At 37.2% G+C, this 17653-nt stretch overlaps 1 protein-coding gene across 1 annotated transcript in view; it reads right to left on the reverse strand.

Annotated features, from left to right (window-relative positions):
- Positions 1-17653, reverse strand: part of FAT4 (FAT atypical cadherin 4) — a 173355-nt gene that overhangs the window by 45451 nt on the left and 110251 nt on the right. Inside the window, exon 7 of the mRNA XM_067735120.1 lies at positions 5383-5563. Coding sequence (XP_067591221.1) covers positions 5383-5563 — 181 coding nt within the window. The remainder of the gene's footprint in view (positions 1-5382; positions 5564-17653) is intronic.

The following is a 17653-nucleotide window of genomic DNA, read 5'->3' on the forward strand; positions in this document are numbered from 1 at the left end:
GAAAGAGATAAAAGAAACATAGGGGACAATATAAATGGATGGACTGCTGAGATCACATGCCCAGGTTTTCCCTACTTGTATTATTTGAGTCTTGTTTCACTTCTCATCTTTTCATGCATCTCTCTCCTGCTTCTCTGGTCCACATTAATTTCTTTTAAGGTTATGAACTTAGATCAAGTCTTGTGCTACCTTCTTAACAGCTAAACACCTACGCTGTTCTTTACAACTTTGCAGCATCTTACTGTGTTCTTAGGGTGCGCCCAGCAGACTACAAGGCATTTTATATATGCTCTCATTGAAGCCTCAGAACAATCCTAACAGTTTGGTTTTGTACTACATTTTTTATCGATGAGGAATCTGAGTCTAAGGGAGGCTAATCTAGTTGCACAGAGAAACATGAAATCTATAAATGGTACATGGAGACTTTGAACTTCTGTCTTTATGACTTCAACATGCACTTTTTCCATTATCCTACAGTAGATGGAAGGTGGGACACAGCCTGGGGGGATGTGGGTGAGACAAGGCACACTGTAGCTCTTGCTAAGGCCAAAAGGGACTCTTGCTCAGGCTTGTCGATGTAGAATCAGTTTACAACGATTTAGTTCAATGCAAATCAACAAGGTGTTAATTTTTTTTCTGACTCAAGAAATTACTGTTTCAAATTACTGGCATAAACTGATCATTGTTATCTAAAATCTAAATCAACTGTTGTTGCATTTGTAAAGCTGAAATATCCCCATTTGATTTTTTGAAACTTTTTTTACCTCTTCCTGAGATTTGCTATGGTCATAAGGCACTGCACTATGGGCTGCTAGAATACAGTGATTTAGTAATAGTTTAGAAACTGGACTTTGGAACACAGTTCCCTTGGACATGAATTTTGATCTCATTCAAGTACTTAAATTCATAAAGTTTCTTAGCCTTTCTAAGTCTTCTCTATCTATAAAGTATTATACATATATGTATTCCTTTCATTTGGTAGTTTTGAGCATCAAATGTAATTTCTTTTGAAAAGCACTTGGCAGAGTAATTAGTATGTGACAAGAATTCAAAGTTTAGGTTTACACACATAACAGTATATATACGTACATAATTATAATAATCTATTATATATAATCTCTTATAATCCATCTTTAGGTAAATGGATGAACTAATAGAGACATGGATAAGTAGGTAAAAAAAATTCTGTGCTCAAACTTATACCCTAGATGGAAGAAAGACACATGGAAAAGTAAATACAAAACCAGGCAGTATGTTTAAGTGCTATGAAATTGCTCAGAAGCATTGTTTAGGGAATTCAGAAGACAAAGAGATCACTTTTGATAGAAAAGCCTTTCTTGGAGAAATGTAAATTTAGGCTAAGTCTTAAAGAGGTTACCCACCTTACAATAGTATCGTAAAGGGAGAATGAAGGTATTTTAGGCTAGGAGTCAACAAAGTTTTCTGTAAAGAACCAGTTAGTAAATACTTTCAGCTCTTTAGGCCATCAGATCTCTGTTGCAACACTCAACTTGCTGTTTTAATGCAAAAGCAGCTGCAGACGATACGTACATGAATGGGCATAGCTATTTTTCAGTAACACTTTATTTACAAAACTAGGCACTGGGTCGAATTTGGCTTGCAGGCTGCTGTTTGCAGAACCCTGGTCTAGGATATAGAAGGATTTGAACAGAGCCATAATGCTTGGAAAAGCACAGGTCTTTTTCCCAGGAGCAGAAAGTGATCCAGTGAGGCTGAAAGTTTGGCTATACATTTGTACAGAATAAGCTTGGAAAGATGCTGGGACTGTTTACGGAGTGGCTGGAATATGCAGACTGGGCGTTATGCCCTAGGCAAACTGGAAGTTGAAAGATGTTGAGGAGGGGGGAGTATCGTTAAAGCTACGCCACTGAGCTAGCTGTTTCATGTTACTGCCATTTTCCTTTCATTCACTGACTCAGGCTTTGCTTTATCCAAATCACTTTCTACAACACTGAGAGAGGAATCATCATAAAACATAAACTAATCATGTTATTGCCCATCTTAAAACATTTCAGCTGTTTCTCCTACTAGACACAGAAAGAAATGTGAATTTTCTCCTATGATACCATAGGAGAAGGCCCGTTCCTAACCCACACCAACCATACTGAAGAGCTTTGTTTTTCTGATGCTGTGTTTTTGCATAGATTTGGCTTTGCACCTGTTATTGTCTTTCCCTAGAATGCCTTTCATCCCTTGTTTGTCCATAAGCAACTCCTCTGTCTTTCCAAAACTCATCAATTACTTGAAGCTTATATTTATTTCCTCAGGTATCACTGAGTATGCTGTTCTTTCCACACATTCTGTTTAAACTATACTTGTTACAAGGTACTATAATTGTAATATTTCAAAATTACCTTCTATATTAAAGTGTTCTTATTAGAACTGCAGTGCTTAACTCCTCAGAACTTAACAAAGTATCTGGGACATCGTAAGGGCTCCAAGATTATACAGGATCATGTAATATATAGATTGGAAGGATTAGAAACCAGAGTAAGGAAAGTAAGTTAATTTTTATTATAATAGTCCAGGCATGATGTAATTATGGACTGAACTAGGGTCTTGGCAGGAGGGATGCACAGAAAAGAATGAGTGCCAGAGGCACTAAGAAAGAAGAAACATGAAAACTTGTCCACTGAGTGAGCGTAGGGGGAGAGAATGACTGTTAGCCATCAATGGGAGGATGAAGAAAGCAAGGCAACATCATTAAAAGAGCGCAGTACACCAAGATGAGAAACAGAAAAGGTTATTAGTTTCTGATATGTTGTTCTTATGACTTCTACCTCTATGTAGAAGTGCCTCCTAGAGAGTTTTAAAGACGGGTGGGAATCTCCAGGGTGGAGTCAGTGTTGATACAATAGGTTTAGAGGTTTTCTGTCTAGTTTTCTGGGTAACTTTTCTCATGGCTGCAGCCATGGAAATGGATGATTCTCTACTCTCTCTCTCTTTTACTCTTTCTCTCTCTCTCTCTCTCTCTCTCACACACACACACACACACACACACACACACGCACACATACACACACGTGCGGGAAAATAAAGAAGGGAAAGAAAAGGACTGAGAAAAAATGCTGTGGCGAAGGTCCAAATTTCTTTGGAGAGCTAGAAAGAGGGGATACAGAAGGCAAATTAGAAGGTGTGGTCAGAGACGCAGGATGAGAAATAAGAAATAACATTTACACAGACACTGAGGAGAAAAAAATAATGTCAATAAGAAAGGCTGACCTGTGGTGCAAATATTGCAAAAGGCAAAGGAAAATAAAGACTCAGAAATCACTGGACTTGATAAATTTCAGTAGAATCTTCGAATAGTCTTTTTTGGTAAAGCAATGGAGGAGAAAGACTGAGAGATTTTCAAGAATAAATGGCCAGAGAAAACTATGAGGCAGTAACCCACCCTCTCAAAAATGTGGTGTGAAAACTGTGAGGAAAAGCAGCAGTTGTAAAGAATACTAGGATCATTCATTTAATGCATTTATTTAGGTGCCAGTCACTACTATGTTGTAGAAGAATATATTAGGAATAAAATAGATATTAGAGTGATGAAAAGAAAAAAAAACTAGTATAAATTTAGTGACTTTCATGTCCCAATAATGTGTTAGAGACATTTGCACATATTAACTGATTCCATATATGATACTTGGCACCTAGTAATTGGTCAATATATATTTAATTCTCACAAATTTCGAAAGTAGCAATTCTTAACTCCACTTTTACTGATGGATACACTGAGCCTTAGAGACACTAAAATGACTTTCCTAAGTCATGTAAGTAAATAAAGGAACCAGAACTCAATACCAGATATTCTGAGCATTTCTATAGGGATAAAGGTATGATCAAGGAAAGAAGGATTACCTGAAGATCCAGAGCAAAATGTAGTAACTGTTGAATTAATGATTTGAGGGAAATCGAATGGGATGGGATTAGGAGCACAGAGAAAGGGATTTGCCTTTGAATGTCAACCCTGTTGATACAGTTTTGTGACTTTCTCCAATGTTATGACAGAAAAGAATTAAAAGTGAGGTTTTGAATGGAGATTTGGTCAGTTGGGGAAAAAAAAGGAATATATTTCTATAACAACTAAATTCTGGAATAGGTGTCTGGGAAACAAAGATATAAACTAGATAAAGATATAAACTAGATAAGCTAGTAATTAATGCAGGCTGGTTTACTAGAAGGGAAAATATTAAAAGTTACGTAAAGTGTTTAACTCAAAATAAGTATTCCATCCATTAAAATGCATAACTTGATCAAACTGGTAGAAAGAAGAATAGAAATAAATATTTTGGGGGTAGCTGCTGTGCAAAAGATCATGTTAGACCATATGGGAAAATTAACATCACACATAAAAGGTTGTGCTTTTAGAGAGTCCATCAGTAGTTGGGTAAATGACTTAAATATGTAATACTTAAATAGTCAATATAAACATTAATACATAAAAGCTCTGTTAACCAGAGGAAAAAGTGGATTTTCTCCAGGATTCCATGAATAGCAAGGAGTGATTAACATCCAAAATATATATTCCATTAAAAACATATCAAGCCAGAGTAAATAAGATTTACTTTAGGTTGGCATAACAACTTACTATTCTGTGAAAATATTTTTCATTTAAGTTGTAATATTTGTCAATTTAAAGTGAACATAATAGTTTTTTGCAAGATAAAAATGGCATGAATTTTTATCATATCTGACTATAGGATGGCACAGTCGTTTGAAGACTTTTCACCGATGGGTTTTAGCCCAGGGACTCTTGGCTGGCCATGGCTGCTTTGACAAAGAGAGTATTATGGAAGTGATTCTACGCCGTTTCAAGGCCTGGCCTTTAAGAGCATTAGCAGCTTTCACCTGAGGTCCCTGTAACCCAGAGGTTCTTCTACCATATAAAGAAGTCCAACTACCCTGCTGAAGAACCACACTGAGAAGCTCTGAGATCGCATGATCAGAGAAGGGGTCCAGCTGAGCCTAAAGTTCCAGCCATCCCTGCCAAGCCACCAGGCATGCGAGTGACGCTATCTTGGACCCTCTAGGACACAGTCACCAGGTAAATACCATAAGTGACACTAGTCAACCACAAGAAGCAGAAGAATCTCCCACTGACCTGTGCTCTAATTCCTCAACTACAAAATAATGAGATACAATAAAAATATAAATAAAATGAATAAGATAAAATTTTAGAATGATACATAAAATCATTATTGTTTTAATCCTAATTTTAGGCATAGTTGGTTATTCAGCAATAGATAACCACAACTGGGCTATGAGTTAATGCTACAGAATTTCAGCAAAATGAAGCATTGTGTGCATTTAGTCCAAAGACTAATGTTTAATGAGAAAAATAATTAAAATTTACAAAGTAATATGTACCTGATAACTGCATTTGTTGAAGCATCAGCATCTGAGGCATTTACCAATAAAACATCTGTCCCCGTTGGGTCATCTTCAGGAATTGTTGTGAAATACATTTTACTGGCAAAAGTGGGGACATTGTCATTGACATCATCCACTATGACATTGATAGTTCCAGTTCCAGTCAGAGCAGGGGATCCTAGAAGGAAAAGAAAATCAAGTCTTAATGTTCATAAATAATAAAAATAATAGCAAACTTAACAATTAGCTGTAGACAGAACTATGGAAGAGAATTTAGAAGACATCCCAAAGTAAAATTTGTGAACACATAGGCAAGTGATCGAGTGATTTTTAGTGTTGTTACAAGAAAAAAATATTTTTATTTAGGGACTAGTATTCCAGCTCTTTCCTAGTGATACTGCACAAAAGGAATACGTCAACCTCTTATTCTATTTTAAAGGTGCTGATTCAGCAATGCAGAACGCAACAATATCATTTAAATGCCACAAAAGAGGCACTTACAGTAAAATAGCTCAAGCCAGATTTGGAGAATACCCCTGGGCCTGGAATAGCTGGCCAGCTGACAAGGCAGAGTTAAAAACTGTATTCCTAGATGTGACTCTCAATGCTATTGTCAACAAAATTCAACTGGGCTTCTGAGGCCTTTAAACCCCCTTTTCTGTACTAACCAATATTTGTTTGCAGAAATCTTAAAGAAGAAAGCTTCAAGTTAACATCAAAACTCTAATCTTCCACTTGCTGGAAATAACACTATGTCAATGAGCTGACTTGAAATCATTTTTATTGCATGTATTTAATATTTAAGCTAAATGTGAAACAATTCATTTTTATTTCCTGTTCCAGTTCCGTTATCAGCATATAGTGAAAACCTAGCGTTTAACAAAATCTTGGGGTACACGGTCTGTACTACACAAGGTTAGCAGACTCTTTGTGGTGAGGATCAGATGACATATTTGGTTAGACTCTGTGGGTTGTCCCACAGGTAAATGGCAAATCATCTGCCCTTAGTTGTGTTTTCAAACTTTAATTTCTCTAAATAGAAATAATGAAAGTCTGTTTAACTGTATTTATGTACAATAAAATAAAGCCCTGGATACTCTTACTTTCTGTTTAAGATACTATTCTTTCTCCCATAAAATTATCTCCTGTTAAACAAAGTTTAAATTCTACTTATTTCCAGTACTCAACATTTTGTAAATAAAGCCATTCATTCACTCGCTCATTTGTTTCTCTGTAAAATGTTTATGGAGTAACTCTTTAGTATCAGGATGGTGTTGAGATTCACAGCCTTCCAATATTATTTTTTCATAATAATATTCTAGTGATTTGCTAGTATTTCCTTACTACTATTCAAACTTTTTCCTATTAGATTGTTATTACTGATGGCATAGTACCAATCAGCTTTTATGCTCAAATGTATAGGAACCAAAATCAACAGACTAGAAAATTAAGGAATGCAGTGGTTTTAGTGATCTGGTATTTTTGTGCTCTATGTAAGGAAGCTCAAATTCTACGTTAGATAAAAAATGTGTAAGACCACTTGAACTGGGCAGTGTAATGAGGCATGATACCTCCCGGAAACCTATGCAATTAAATTTAGGCTGCAAGCTGACCTTTGTTGCCATATATATCCTTCTCCGTGACATAATTTATATTAAGCGTTCCATTTACATTAACATATTTTTAAATTCATGACTGCAGAAATCCTACTTTTTAGGTGTTTGATTTTACATTAAAGGAAAGAAAACTAGTTCTCACTTTTTGCTTTTTTTGTACAATCGACTACAGATGTTTAAATACTGTAATTGCCTTTTTACTAGTAATTGCCTTTTTACTAGTCACTTAAACAATGGTAGGCTGATGTCACAAACATTTCACACCCAGAATAGATCTGGAAGTATTATAAACACTGAAGGAGGAAGCACATTAAAATAATACGTTTTAAATCTCACTCAACATATTAATAATGATAATTGCAAATATTTACTGAGTCTTTAGGTATTCAAGTACTGGTTGAAGAAGTTTACTTGCATTGTCTAATCTTCATAAGTTAGTACAACTCTTATCTCCATTTTATATATAAGTAAACTGAGAGAAAGGCTGAACAACATTTTTAGGGCCACAGACTTAGTGGGGAATGGAGCTGGGATTTGACTTGAATGTGGAGCTGTTGACTACTGGCAAAAAGCCGTAAGGTGTTAGCAGCTGGACAGGTACTGCTCAGTGAGATGCTCTGGGACCCTGGGCAAGCCGATCCCCGAGAACAGCATGAGGCACAAGCTAGAGAAAGAGGTCCATCTGTGAGGGACTCTAGCTATTGTCGAGGTTGTTTGTGGAGCATTTGGAGACAACAGTCTGGTCATGAATTTTGAATTTTTCATAGCACATGTTAAAACCACAATCAATTTTTCTGGGGTATTCTTTTTGGCCAATGTTTGGCCTAAAGCTCTTGAATGTGTTTAATTACATACAGTTGGATGAAATGGAAGTTAATGATGTGAATGATGTTAGTATTTCTCCCACTGGTTGCATTAAAAAAAATAACTAGAGGATATCTGCGCTTTTGTGTGGACAGAAGGGGATATCATGGGAAGGAGGCAGTACATCTGATGAATTGAGAGAAGGGATAACTAAATCAATGTCCCAGAGGACATGAAGGGCTCTTTTATCTCTTTTATTGACATTGTACTCCACTCACTAAATCTGTCTCCTTATATGCAAAATGGGAATAATGAAAATAGGACCTACCTCAAAAGAGGTGTTGAGGGGAATGTAACATGCTTAGGATAGTGGCTGGTACATAGTTAAAATGTATTCTATAGTACTCTTTGTTGTTATACTTGTTTTAGAAACAGAAAAATGGAACATTGACCTTTTAAAGGTCCGTTTTTAATCCTACAGATTTCTGTGTCATAGTTCTCAGGATTTTTGTTCCTCCACAAAACTTTCAAGTCAATCCTATGATAATATTATTCAGGAAAAGATTTGGAATCATTCTTTTCTTTTAATGATTTTTTTGTAGTTATAAGTATATGAAATACTTAGCTTTCAAAACTTTCACAGCTTTGTGGAAGACGTTGAATTGAAAGTTTAAAAATGCAAAATCTAAAAATTTACAGTGAGAGTTTGAAGAAGACCTGAATATGTCTGATATGCTCTCTAATCAACAGTGTTTAAACTTGTTAAGAAATAACACAGTACTGCCAAACAAAGGTTTCATCTTTGGTATTCTAAAGTGTCTGATGACACACATATGGAAAACCTCATAAAATGATGACTAAATCATTTGGTCAGGAACATGTGATTTCTTTCCTTGTCTATAAACTACATAAATATTGTTGCTAATGTGTTTTCTGAATTAGTAAGCAAAAAGAACAAAACATTGTTTACCCAGGAAAATATTCAGCAAGTTCAATCTCCATACCAGAGAATAATTTTTTCACAAGATCTTAAAAGCACACCAGCGACAACAGATGGGCCTGACTTGAGAAATGGCCCCATAGGTAATCCCATATCCACATGGGACATCTTCTTAAGCCAAGAACCATGCCCAGAGTCCCCTTTTCTCTTCTTTTTAGCAGCCACAGCCCACTTTCAAAGCACTTGGGGTTCTTCTCTTCCTATTTTCTTCAAGAATTGATAGAGTGAAACACAATCTCTACAGTGGCCTCGCTTTCTTGTTGCCCCAGGGGATGTGCACGAAGGTCTTACTTACTTTTTTAAAGTTTTACAAGGAAACTTCACAAAGACAACGTTCTACATTTCTAAGTCTTTTACTGAGATTTAACTTACTCCGAACTCTGCCTCCAATATTTTTCATTCATTCTTGGGGGTGGGGTTTTCCATCGCACACCTCACTCCAGCCTCAGACTTATGCACTATAGCAGGAGCTCCACAAGGCCCTTCCTCTCAGCTTTAGGCAGGGAGATGAAATCAAGGGACAAAAAGCAGCAATGCCCCTGGATTTCAAGTGAGTAAGCCTCATCTCTACACACTCTTCTCAGATGAAGGACACAAGTTCCCTAGTCCTTGGCCCACACAGACTTTAGTGCTTCCTCGTCTCCTAATGGAGTGATGAAGTCTTGTTTTTGTTGTTGTTCTTGTTGCTTTTCTGTGTTTGTTTGCTTGTTTTTGAACCCTTCCTCTTAACTATGTGAAAAACTGGTCCTGGTGCTTATGTTCCTGTTTCCCCACATCTTTTTGGTTATAGCCCATGTGAAGTGCTGCATGATGTTCACTATTACTTTATCTTTGGTCCAGAACTTTCTGCTGGTTCCAGAGTCTCGATATTAGTATGTCAAAAACTCAAGTCTTAATTATTCTGTGTAAACTTAGCCCACATATTTATATATAAATTGAAAAACATATGTGCAAATACATATACACATATATATTTATAGATACCTATTACTGAACATTTATTTGATAACAGATATATGTATGACTATCTTATATATGTATTACTCATTTAATATACAGATTCATGAAGTAAGTATTACTATTTAATTTTTTAAATAAAGAACTTTAGACCCAAAGAATTTGAGCAATTTATTTACATTCAGCCATAGTGGCAGAAGGAAATCAGTTTTGAACTCTTAAAAAAAATATCTTTTCTCAGTTCATTAGGCTCAGATAAAAGTATGCCACTCTTATTGCACATTTTTACTCTATATTATTATTCTTATCAATGTACTTCTGCCATATTCTCTATTAAGTTACAAACTAATTGAGAGCAGAAATAATTGTTTAATTCATCTTTATATAAAACCATAATGCATACCAATAGACCTTCTCCTCAATGTTTATTAACTTCTCCTTTGACTCAATATATGGAAATCTGATCTAGTGACTACATGGCTGAAAGTTCAAAAAGCTGAACAGTTCTAGAAATATACATCTGGGAATATAGGTTTTAGCCTATGGCCAGGGTCAGAGAACAAGACTGTCGACAAAGGTCAAAGTTTTGGAGATAGTCTACTACTTATAACAGAGGGTCCCAATTAATCTTGAATCCCATGAGAAGAATCAGAATACCAGGGGCCAATGTTTAGCTTGGATAGATCTGATAAGGATGAATTATATAGGTAGTGGCGTACTAGGGCAAGATTACTCGATTTCATCTGGAATTGATTTATGAGAACCAGATGCAAACAGAAAGAAGAGGGAGGATGTAATGACACAGGCTGCTGGTAGAAGACAGTGAGCCAGTGAAAGGGGTTGAAGAAACAAATGAAATAAAAGGACAAGATCTCAGAAATTTATAGTTGGAGATGTTAAGAGGGTACAGTGGACATCTGAAATACAATCAGAGGTCAGATGATAAAATGAACTTTAAATTTAATTTTGTGAAAATTATATGTATTGTATACATCATAATGTGTGTATATATATGTATATATATATATAAATAAAATAAATATAGGTAAATTGATAGGAACCTTCTGAAATTTTTAGAGCAAATAGAAAAACATACCTATGGTTCTGAAAAGCACTTTTTAAAATGTGCAAAAACACATCTCACACACAAACACATACACACACACACACACACACACACACACACACACACACAGACTGTTCACAGCTTAATCTTCTGATAGTCCATTATAATTGGGAAGTTCCAAGCCTCGTCTGAGTCATATTTTATACTCTTATTTGGGAAATAATTAAACTGGTATTGCCTTTTAACACTAGTGGCCTAAAAAGATCAAATATATCAAAATAGGGCTTCTCTGGTGGCGCAGTGGTTGAGAGTCAGCCTGCCAATGCAGGGGACACAGGTTCGTGCCCCGGTCCAGGAAGATCCCACATGCTGCGGAGCGGCTGGGCCCGTGAGCCATGGCCGCTGAGCTTGTGCGTCCGGAGCCTGTGCTCCACAACGGGAGAGGCCACAACAGTGAGAGGCCCGCGTACCGCAAAAAAAAAAAAAAGAAAAAAAAAGTTCAAGGAAACTTAAAATAAGATTTTAAAAAGAGGAGACCTTCAAGATGGAGGAGGAGTAAGACGCAGAGATCACCTTCCTCCCCACAGATACACCAGAAATACATCTACATGTGGAACAACTCCTACAGAACACCTACTGAATGCTGGCAGAAGACCTCAGACTTCCCAAAAGGCAAGAAACTCCCCACGTACCTGGGGAGGGCAAAAGAATAAAGAATAAACAGAGACAAAAGAATAGGGATGGGACCTGCACCAGTGGGCGGGAGCTGTGAAGGAGGAAAGGTTTCCACACCCTAGAAAGCCCCTTCACTGGCAGAGACGGGGGTGGCAGGGGGGAAGCTTCAGAGCCATGGAGGAGAGCGCAGCAACAGGGGTGCAGAGGGCAAAGTGGAGAGATTCCCGCACAGAGGATCAGTGCCCACCAGCACTCATCAGCCCGAGAGGCTTGTCTGCTTGACCGCCGGGGCAGGCAGGGGCTGGGAGCTGAGGCTCGGTCTTTGGAGGTCAATTCCCAGGGAGAGGACTGGGGTTGGCTGCATGAACACAGCTTCAAGGGAGCTAGTGCACCACAGCTAGATGGGAGGGAGTCTGGGAAAAAGTCTAGAACTGCCTAGGAGGCAAGAGACCATTGTTTCAGGGTGTGCGAGGAGAGCAGATTCAGAGCACCACCTAAACGAGCTCCAGAGATGGGCATGAGCTGCAGTTATCAGCGCAGACCCCAGAGATGGGCATGAGACGCTAAGTCTGCTGCTGCCGCCACAGAGAAGCCTGTGTGCGAGCACTAGTCACTATCCACACCTCCCCTCCTAGGAACCTACGGAGCCCACCACTGCCAGGGTCCTGTGATCCAGGGACAACTTCCCCAGGAGAAAAATTGGCGTGGCTCAGGCTGTAGCAATGTTACATCAGCCTCTGCAGCTGCAGGCTCGCCCCACATACCGTACCTCTCCCTCTCCCCGGCCTGAGTGAGCCAGAGCCCCTAATCAGCTGCTACATTAACTCTGTCCTGTCTGGGTGGGAAAGAGATGCCCTCTGGCGACCTACATACAGAGGCGGGGCCAAATCCAAAGCTGAGCCCTGGGAGCTGTGCGAACAAAGAACAGAAAAGGAAATCTCTCCCAGCAGCCTCAGGGGCAGCAGATTAAATCTCCACAATCATCTTGATGTACCCTGCATCTCTGGAATACCTGAATAGACAAAAAATCATCCCAAAATAGAGGCGGTGGATTTTGTGAGCAACTGTAGACTTGGGGTTTACTGTATGCTACTGACTGGTTTCTGGTTTTATGTTTATCTTCGTTTAGTATTTAGAGTTTATTATCATTGGTCGATTTGTTTATTGATTTGGTGGCTCTCTTCCTCCTTTCTTTTTTATATATATAGATTTTTTTTCCTTTTTCTCTTTTTGTGAGTGTGTATGTGTATGCTTCTGTGTGAGATTTTGTCTATATAGCTTTGTTTTTACCATCTGTCCTAGGGTTCTGTCTGTCCATTTTTGTTTCTTGTTCTTTTTTTTTTTTTCTTTCTGTATAGTTTGTAATGCTTGTTATCATTGGTAGATTTCTTTTTTGGCTTGGTTACTCCCTTCTTTCTTTTTCTTTATTACTTTTTAATATTTTTTATTTTTAATAATTATTTTTTATTTCAAAAACTTTATTTTATTTTATTTTACTTTATTTTTTCTTTCTTCTTTCTTTCTTTCTCCCTTTTCTTCTGAGCCATGTGTCTCACAGAGTCATGGTACTCAGGCCAGGTGTTAGGCCTGTGCCTCTGAGGTGGGAGAGGCAAGTTCAGGACATTGGTTCACCAGAGACTTCCAGGCTCCATGTAACATCAAACAGCGAAAGGTCTCCCAGAGATCACCATCTCAATGGTAAGACCCAGCTCCACTCAATGACCAGCAAGCTACAGTGCTGGACACCCTATGCCAAACAACTAGCAAGATAGGAACACAACCCCACCCATTAGCAGAGAGGCTGCCTAAAATCATAATAAGGTCACAGACACTCCAGAACACACCAACAGAGACGATCCTGCCCACCAAAAAGACAAGATCCAGCCTTATCCACCAGAACACAGGCACTAGTCCCCTGCACCAGGAAGCCTACACAACCCACTGAACCAACCTTAACCACTGGGGGCAGACACCAAAAACAACAGGAATTACAAACCTGCAGCCTGTGAAAAGGACACCCCAAACACAGTAAGCTAAGCAAAATGAGAAGACAGAGAAACACACAGCAGATGAAGGAGCAAGGTAAAAACCCACCAGACCAAACAACTGAAGTGGAAATAGGCAGTCTACTTGAAAAAGAATTCAGAGTAATGATAGTAAAGATGATCCAAATCTTGGGAAAAGAATGGAGAAGATACAAGAAATGTTTAACAAGGACCTAGAAGAACTAAAGAGCAAACCAACAATGATGACCAACACAATAATTCAAATTAAAAATTCTCTGGAAGGAATCAATAGCAGAATAACTGAGGCAGAAGAACAGATAAGTGACCTGGAAGATAAAATAGTGGAAATAACTACTGAAGAGTAGAATAAAAAAAAAAGAATGAAAAGAATTGAGGACAGTCTCAGAGACGTCTGGGCCAACATTAAATGCACCAACATTCGAATCATAGAGGTCCCAGAAGAAGAAGAGAAAAATAAAGGGACTGAGATAATATATGAAGAGATTAGAGTTGAAAATTTCCTTAATATGGGAAAGGACATAGTCAATCAAGTCCAGGAAACGTAGAATCCCATACAGGATAAATCCAAGGAGAAACACACCAAGACACATATTAATCAAACTATCAAAAATAAAATACAAAGAAAAATATTAAAAGCAGCAAGGGAAAAGCAACAAATAATATACAAGGTAATCCCCATAAGGTTAAGAGCTGATCTTTCAGCAGAAATTCTACAAGCCAGAAAGGAGTGGCAGGACATATTTAAAGTGATGAAAGGGAAAAACCTACAACCAAGATTACCCTACACAGCAAGGACCTCATTCAGATTCGATGGAGAAATTAAAACATTTACAGACAAGCAAAAGCTAAGAGAATTCACCACCACAAAACCAGCTTTATAAAAAATGCTAAAGGAACTTCTCTAGGCAGAAAACACAAGAGAAGGAAATGACCTACAATAACAAACCCAAAACAATTAAGAAAATGGTAATAGGAACATACATATTGATAATTACCGTCAATGTAAATGGATTAAATGTTCCAACCAAGAGACATAGACTGGCTGAATGGATACAAAAACAAGACCTGTATATATGCTGTCTACAAGAGAGCCACTTCAGACTTAAGGACACATACAGACTGAAAGTGAGGGGATGGAAAAAGATATTCCAGGCAAATGGAAATCAAAAGGAAGCTGGAGTAGCAATTCTCATATCAGACAAAATACACTTTAAAATAAAGACTATTACAAGAGACAAAGTAGGACACTACATAATGATCAAGGGATCAATCCAAGAAGAAGACACAAAAATTGTAAACATTTATGCACCCAACATAGGAACATCTCAATACATAAGGCAAATGTTAACAGCCATAAAAGGGGAAATTGACAGTAACACAGTCATAATGGGGGAATTTAACACCCCAATTTAACCAATGGACAGATCATCCAAAATGAAAATAAATAAGGAAACACAAGCTTTAAATGATACACTAAACAAGATGGACTTGATATTTATAGGACAACCATCCAAAAACAACAGAATACACTTTCTTCTCAAGTGCTCATGGAACATTCTCCAGGATAGATCATATCTTGGGTCACAAATCAAGCTTTAGTAAATTTAAGAAAATTGAAATCATATCAAGTATCTTTTCCGACCACAACGCTATGAGACTAGATATCAATTACAGGAAAAGATCTGTAAAAAATACAAACACATGGAGGCTAAACAATACACTACTTAATAACCAAGAGATCACTGAAGAAATCAAAGAGGAAATCAAAAAATATCTAGAAACAAATTACAATGAAAACACGACAACCCAAGACCTATGGGATGCAGCAAAAGCAGTTCTAAGAGGCAAGTTTATAGCAATACAATCCTACCTCAAGAAACAAGAAACATTTCAAATAAACAACCTAAACTTACACCTAAAGCAATTAGAGAAAGAAGAACAAAAACACCCAAAGTTAGCAGAAGGAATGAAATCATAAAGATCAGATCAGAAATAAATGAAAAAGAAATGAAGGAAACGAAAGCAAAGATCAATAAAACTAAAAGCTGGTTCTTTGAGAAGATAAACAAAATTGATAAACCATTAGCCAGACTCATCAAGAAAAAAAGAGAGAAGACTCAAATCAATAGAATTAGAAATGAAAAAGAAGTAACAACTGACACTACAGAAATACAAATGATCATGAGAGATTACTACAAGCAACTATATGCCAAAAAATTGGAAAACCTGGAAGAAATGGACAAATTCTTAGAAAAGCACAACCTTCTGAGACTGAACCAGGAAGAAATAGAAAATGTAAACAGATGAATCACAAGCACTGAAATTGAGACTGTGATTAAAAATCTTTCAACAAACAAAAGCTCAGGACCAGATGGCTTCACAGGCAAATTCTATCAAACATTTAGAGAAGAGCTAATACCTCTCCTTCTCAAACTCTTCCAAAATATAGCAGAGGGAGGAACACTCCCAAACTCATTCTATGAGGCCACAATCAACCTCATACCAAAACCAGACAAAGATGTCACAAAGAAAGAAAACTACAGGCCAATATCATTGATGAACATAGATGCAAAAATCCTCAACAAAATACTAGCAAACGGAATCCAACAGCACATTATATGGATCATACACCATGATCAAGTGGGATTTATCCCAGGAATGCAACAATTCTTCAATATATGCAAATCAATCAGTGTGAGAAACCATATTAACAAATTAAAGGATAAAAACCATATGATCGTCTCAATAGATGCAGAAAAAGGTTTTGAAAAAATTCAACACCCATTTATGATAAAAACTCTCCAGAAAGTAGACATAGAGGGAACTTACCTCAACATAATAAAGGTCATATATGACAAAACCAGGTCAACATCATTCTCAATGGTGAACAAAATGAAACCATTTCCACTAACATCAGGAACAAGACAAGGTTGTCCAGTCTCACCACTATTATTCAACATAGCTTTGGAAGTTTTACCCACAGCAATCAGAGAAAAAAGAAAAAAAAAAGGAATCCAAATCAGAGAAGAAGAAGTAAAGCTGTCACTGTTTGCAGATTACATGATACTATACATAGAGAATCCTAAATATGCTACCAGAAAACTACTAGAACTAATCAACGAATTTCGTAAAGTAGCAGGATACAAAATTAATGCACACAAATCTCTTGCTTTCCTATACATTAATGATGAACAATGTGAAAGAGAAATTAAGGAAACACTTCCATTTAGCATTGAAACAAAAAGAATAAATTATCTAGGAATAAACCTACCTAAGGAGACAAAAGAGCTGTATGCAGAAAACTATAAGACACTGATGAAAGAAATTAAAGATGATACAAAGAGATGGATAGATATACCATGTTCTTGGATTGGAAGAATCAACATTGTGAAAATGACTGTACTACCCAAAGCAATCTACAGATTCAGTGCAATCCTTATCAAACTACCAAAGGCATTTTTCACAAAACTAGAACAAAAAGTTTCATAACTTGTATGGAAACAAAAAAGACCCCGAACAGCCAAAGCAATCTTGAGAAAGAAAAACGGAGCAGGAGGAATCAGGCTCCCTTACTTCAGACTATACTACAAAGCTACAGTAATCAAGGCAGTAAGGTACTGTCAAAACAGTACAAAAACAGAAATATAGATCAATGGAACAGGATAGAAAGCCCAGAGTAAGCCCACGCACATATGGTCAGCTTATTTTTGATAAAGGAGGCAAGAATATACCATGGAGAAAAGACAGCCTATTCAATAAGTGGTGCTGGGAAAACTGGACAGCTGCATGTAAAAGAATGAAATTAGAACACTCCCTAACACCATATACAAAAATAAACTCAAAATGGATTAAAGACCTAAATGTAAGGCCAGACACTGTAAAACTCTTAGAGGGAAAACATAGGCAGAACACTCTTTGACATAAATCACAGCAAGATCCTTTTTGACTCACCTCCTGGAGAAATGGAAATAAAAACAAAAACAAACAAATGGGCACTAATGAAACTTAAAACCTTTTTCACAGCAAAGGAAACCATAAACAAGACAAAAAAACAACCCTCAGAATGGGAGAAAGTTTTGCAAATGAAGCAAGTGACAAAGGATTATTCTTCAAAATTCACAAG

Source organism: Pseudorca crassidens, chromosome 4 (genome assembly GCF_039906515.1).
Source record: "Pseudorca crassidens isolate mPseCra1 chromosome 4, mPseCra1.hap1, whole genome shotgun sequence".
Classification (NCBI taxonomy): domain Eukaryota; kingdom Metazoa; phylum Chordata; class Mammalia; order Artiodactyla; family Delphinidae; genus Pseudorca; species Pseudorca crassidens.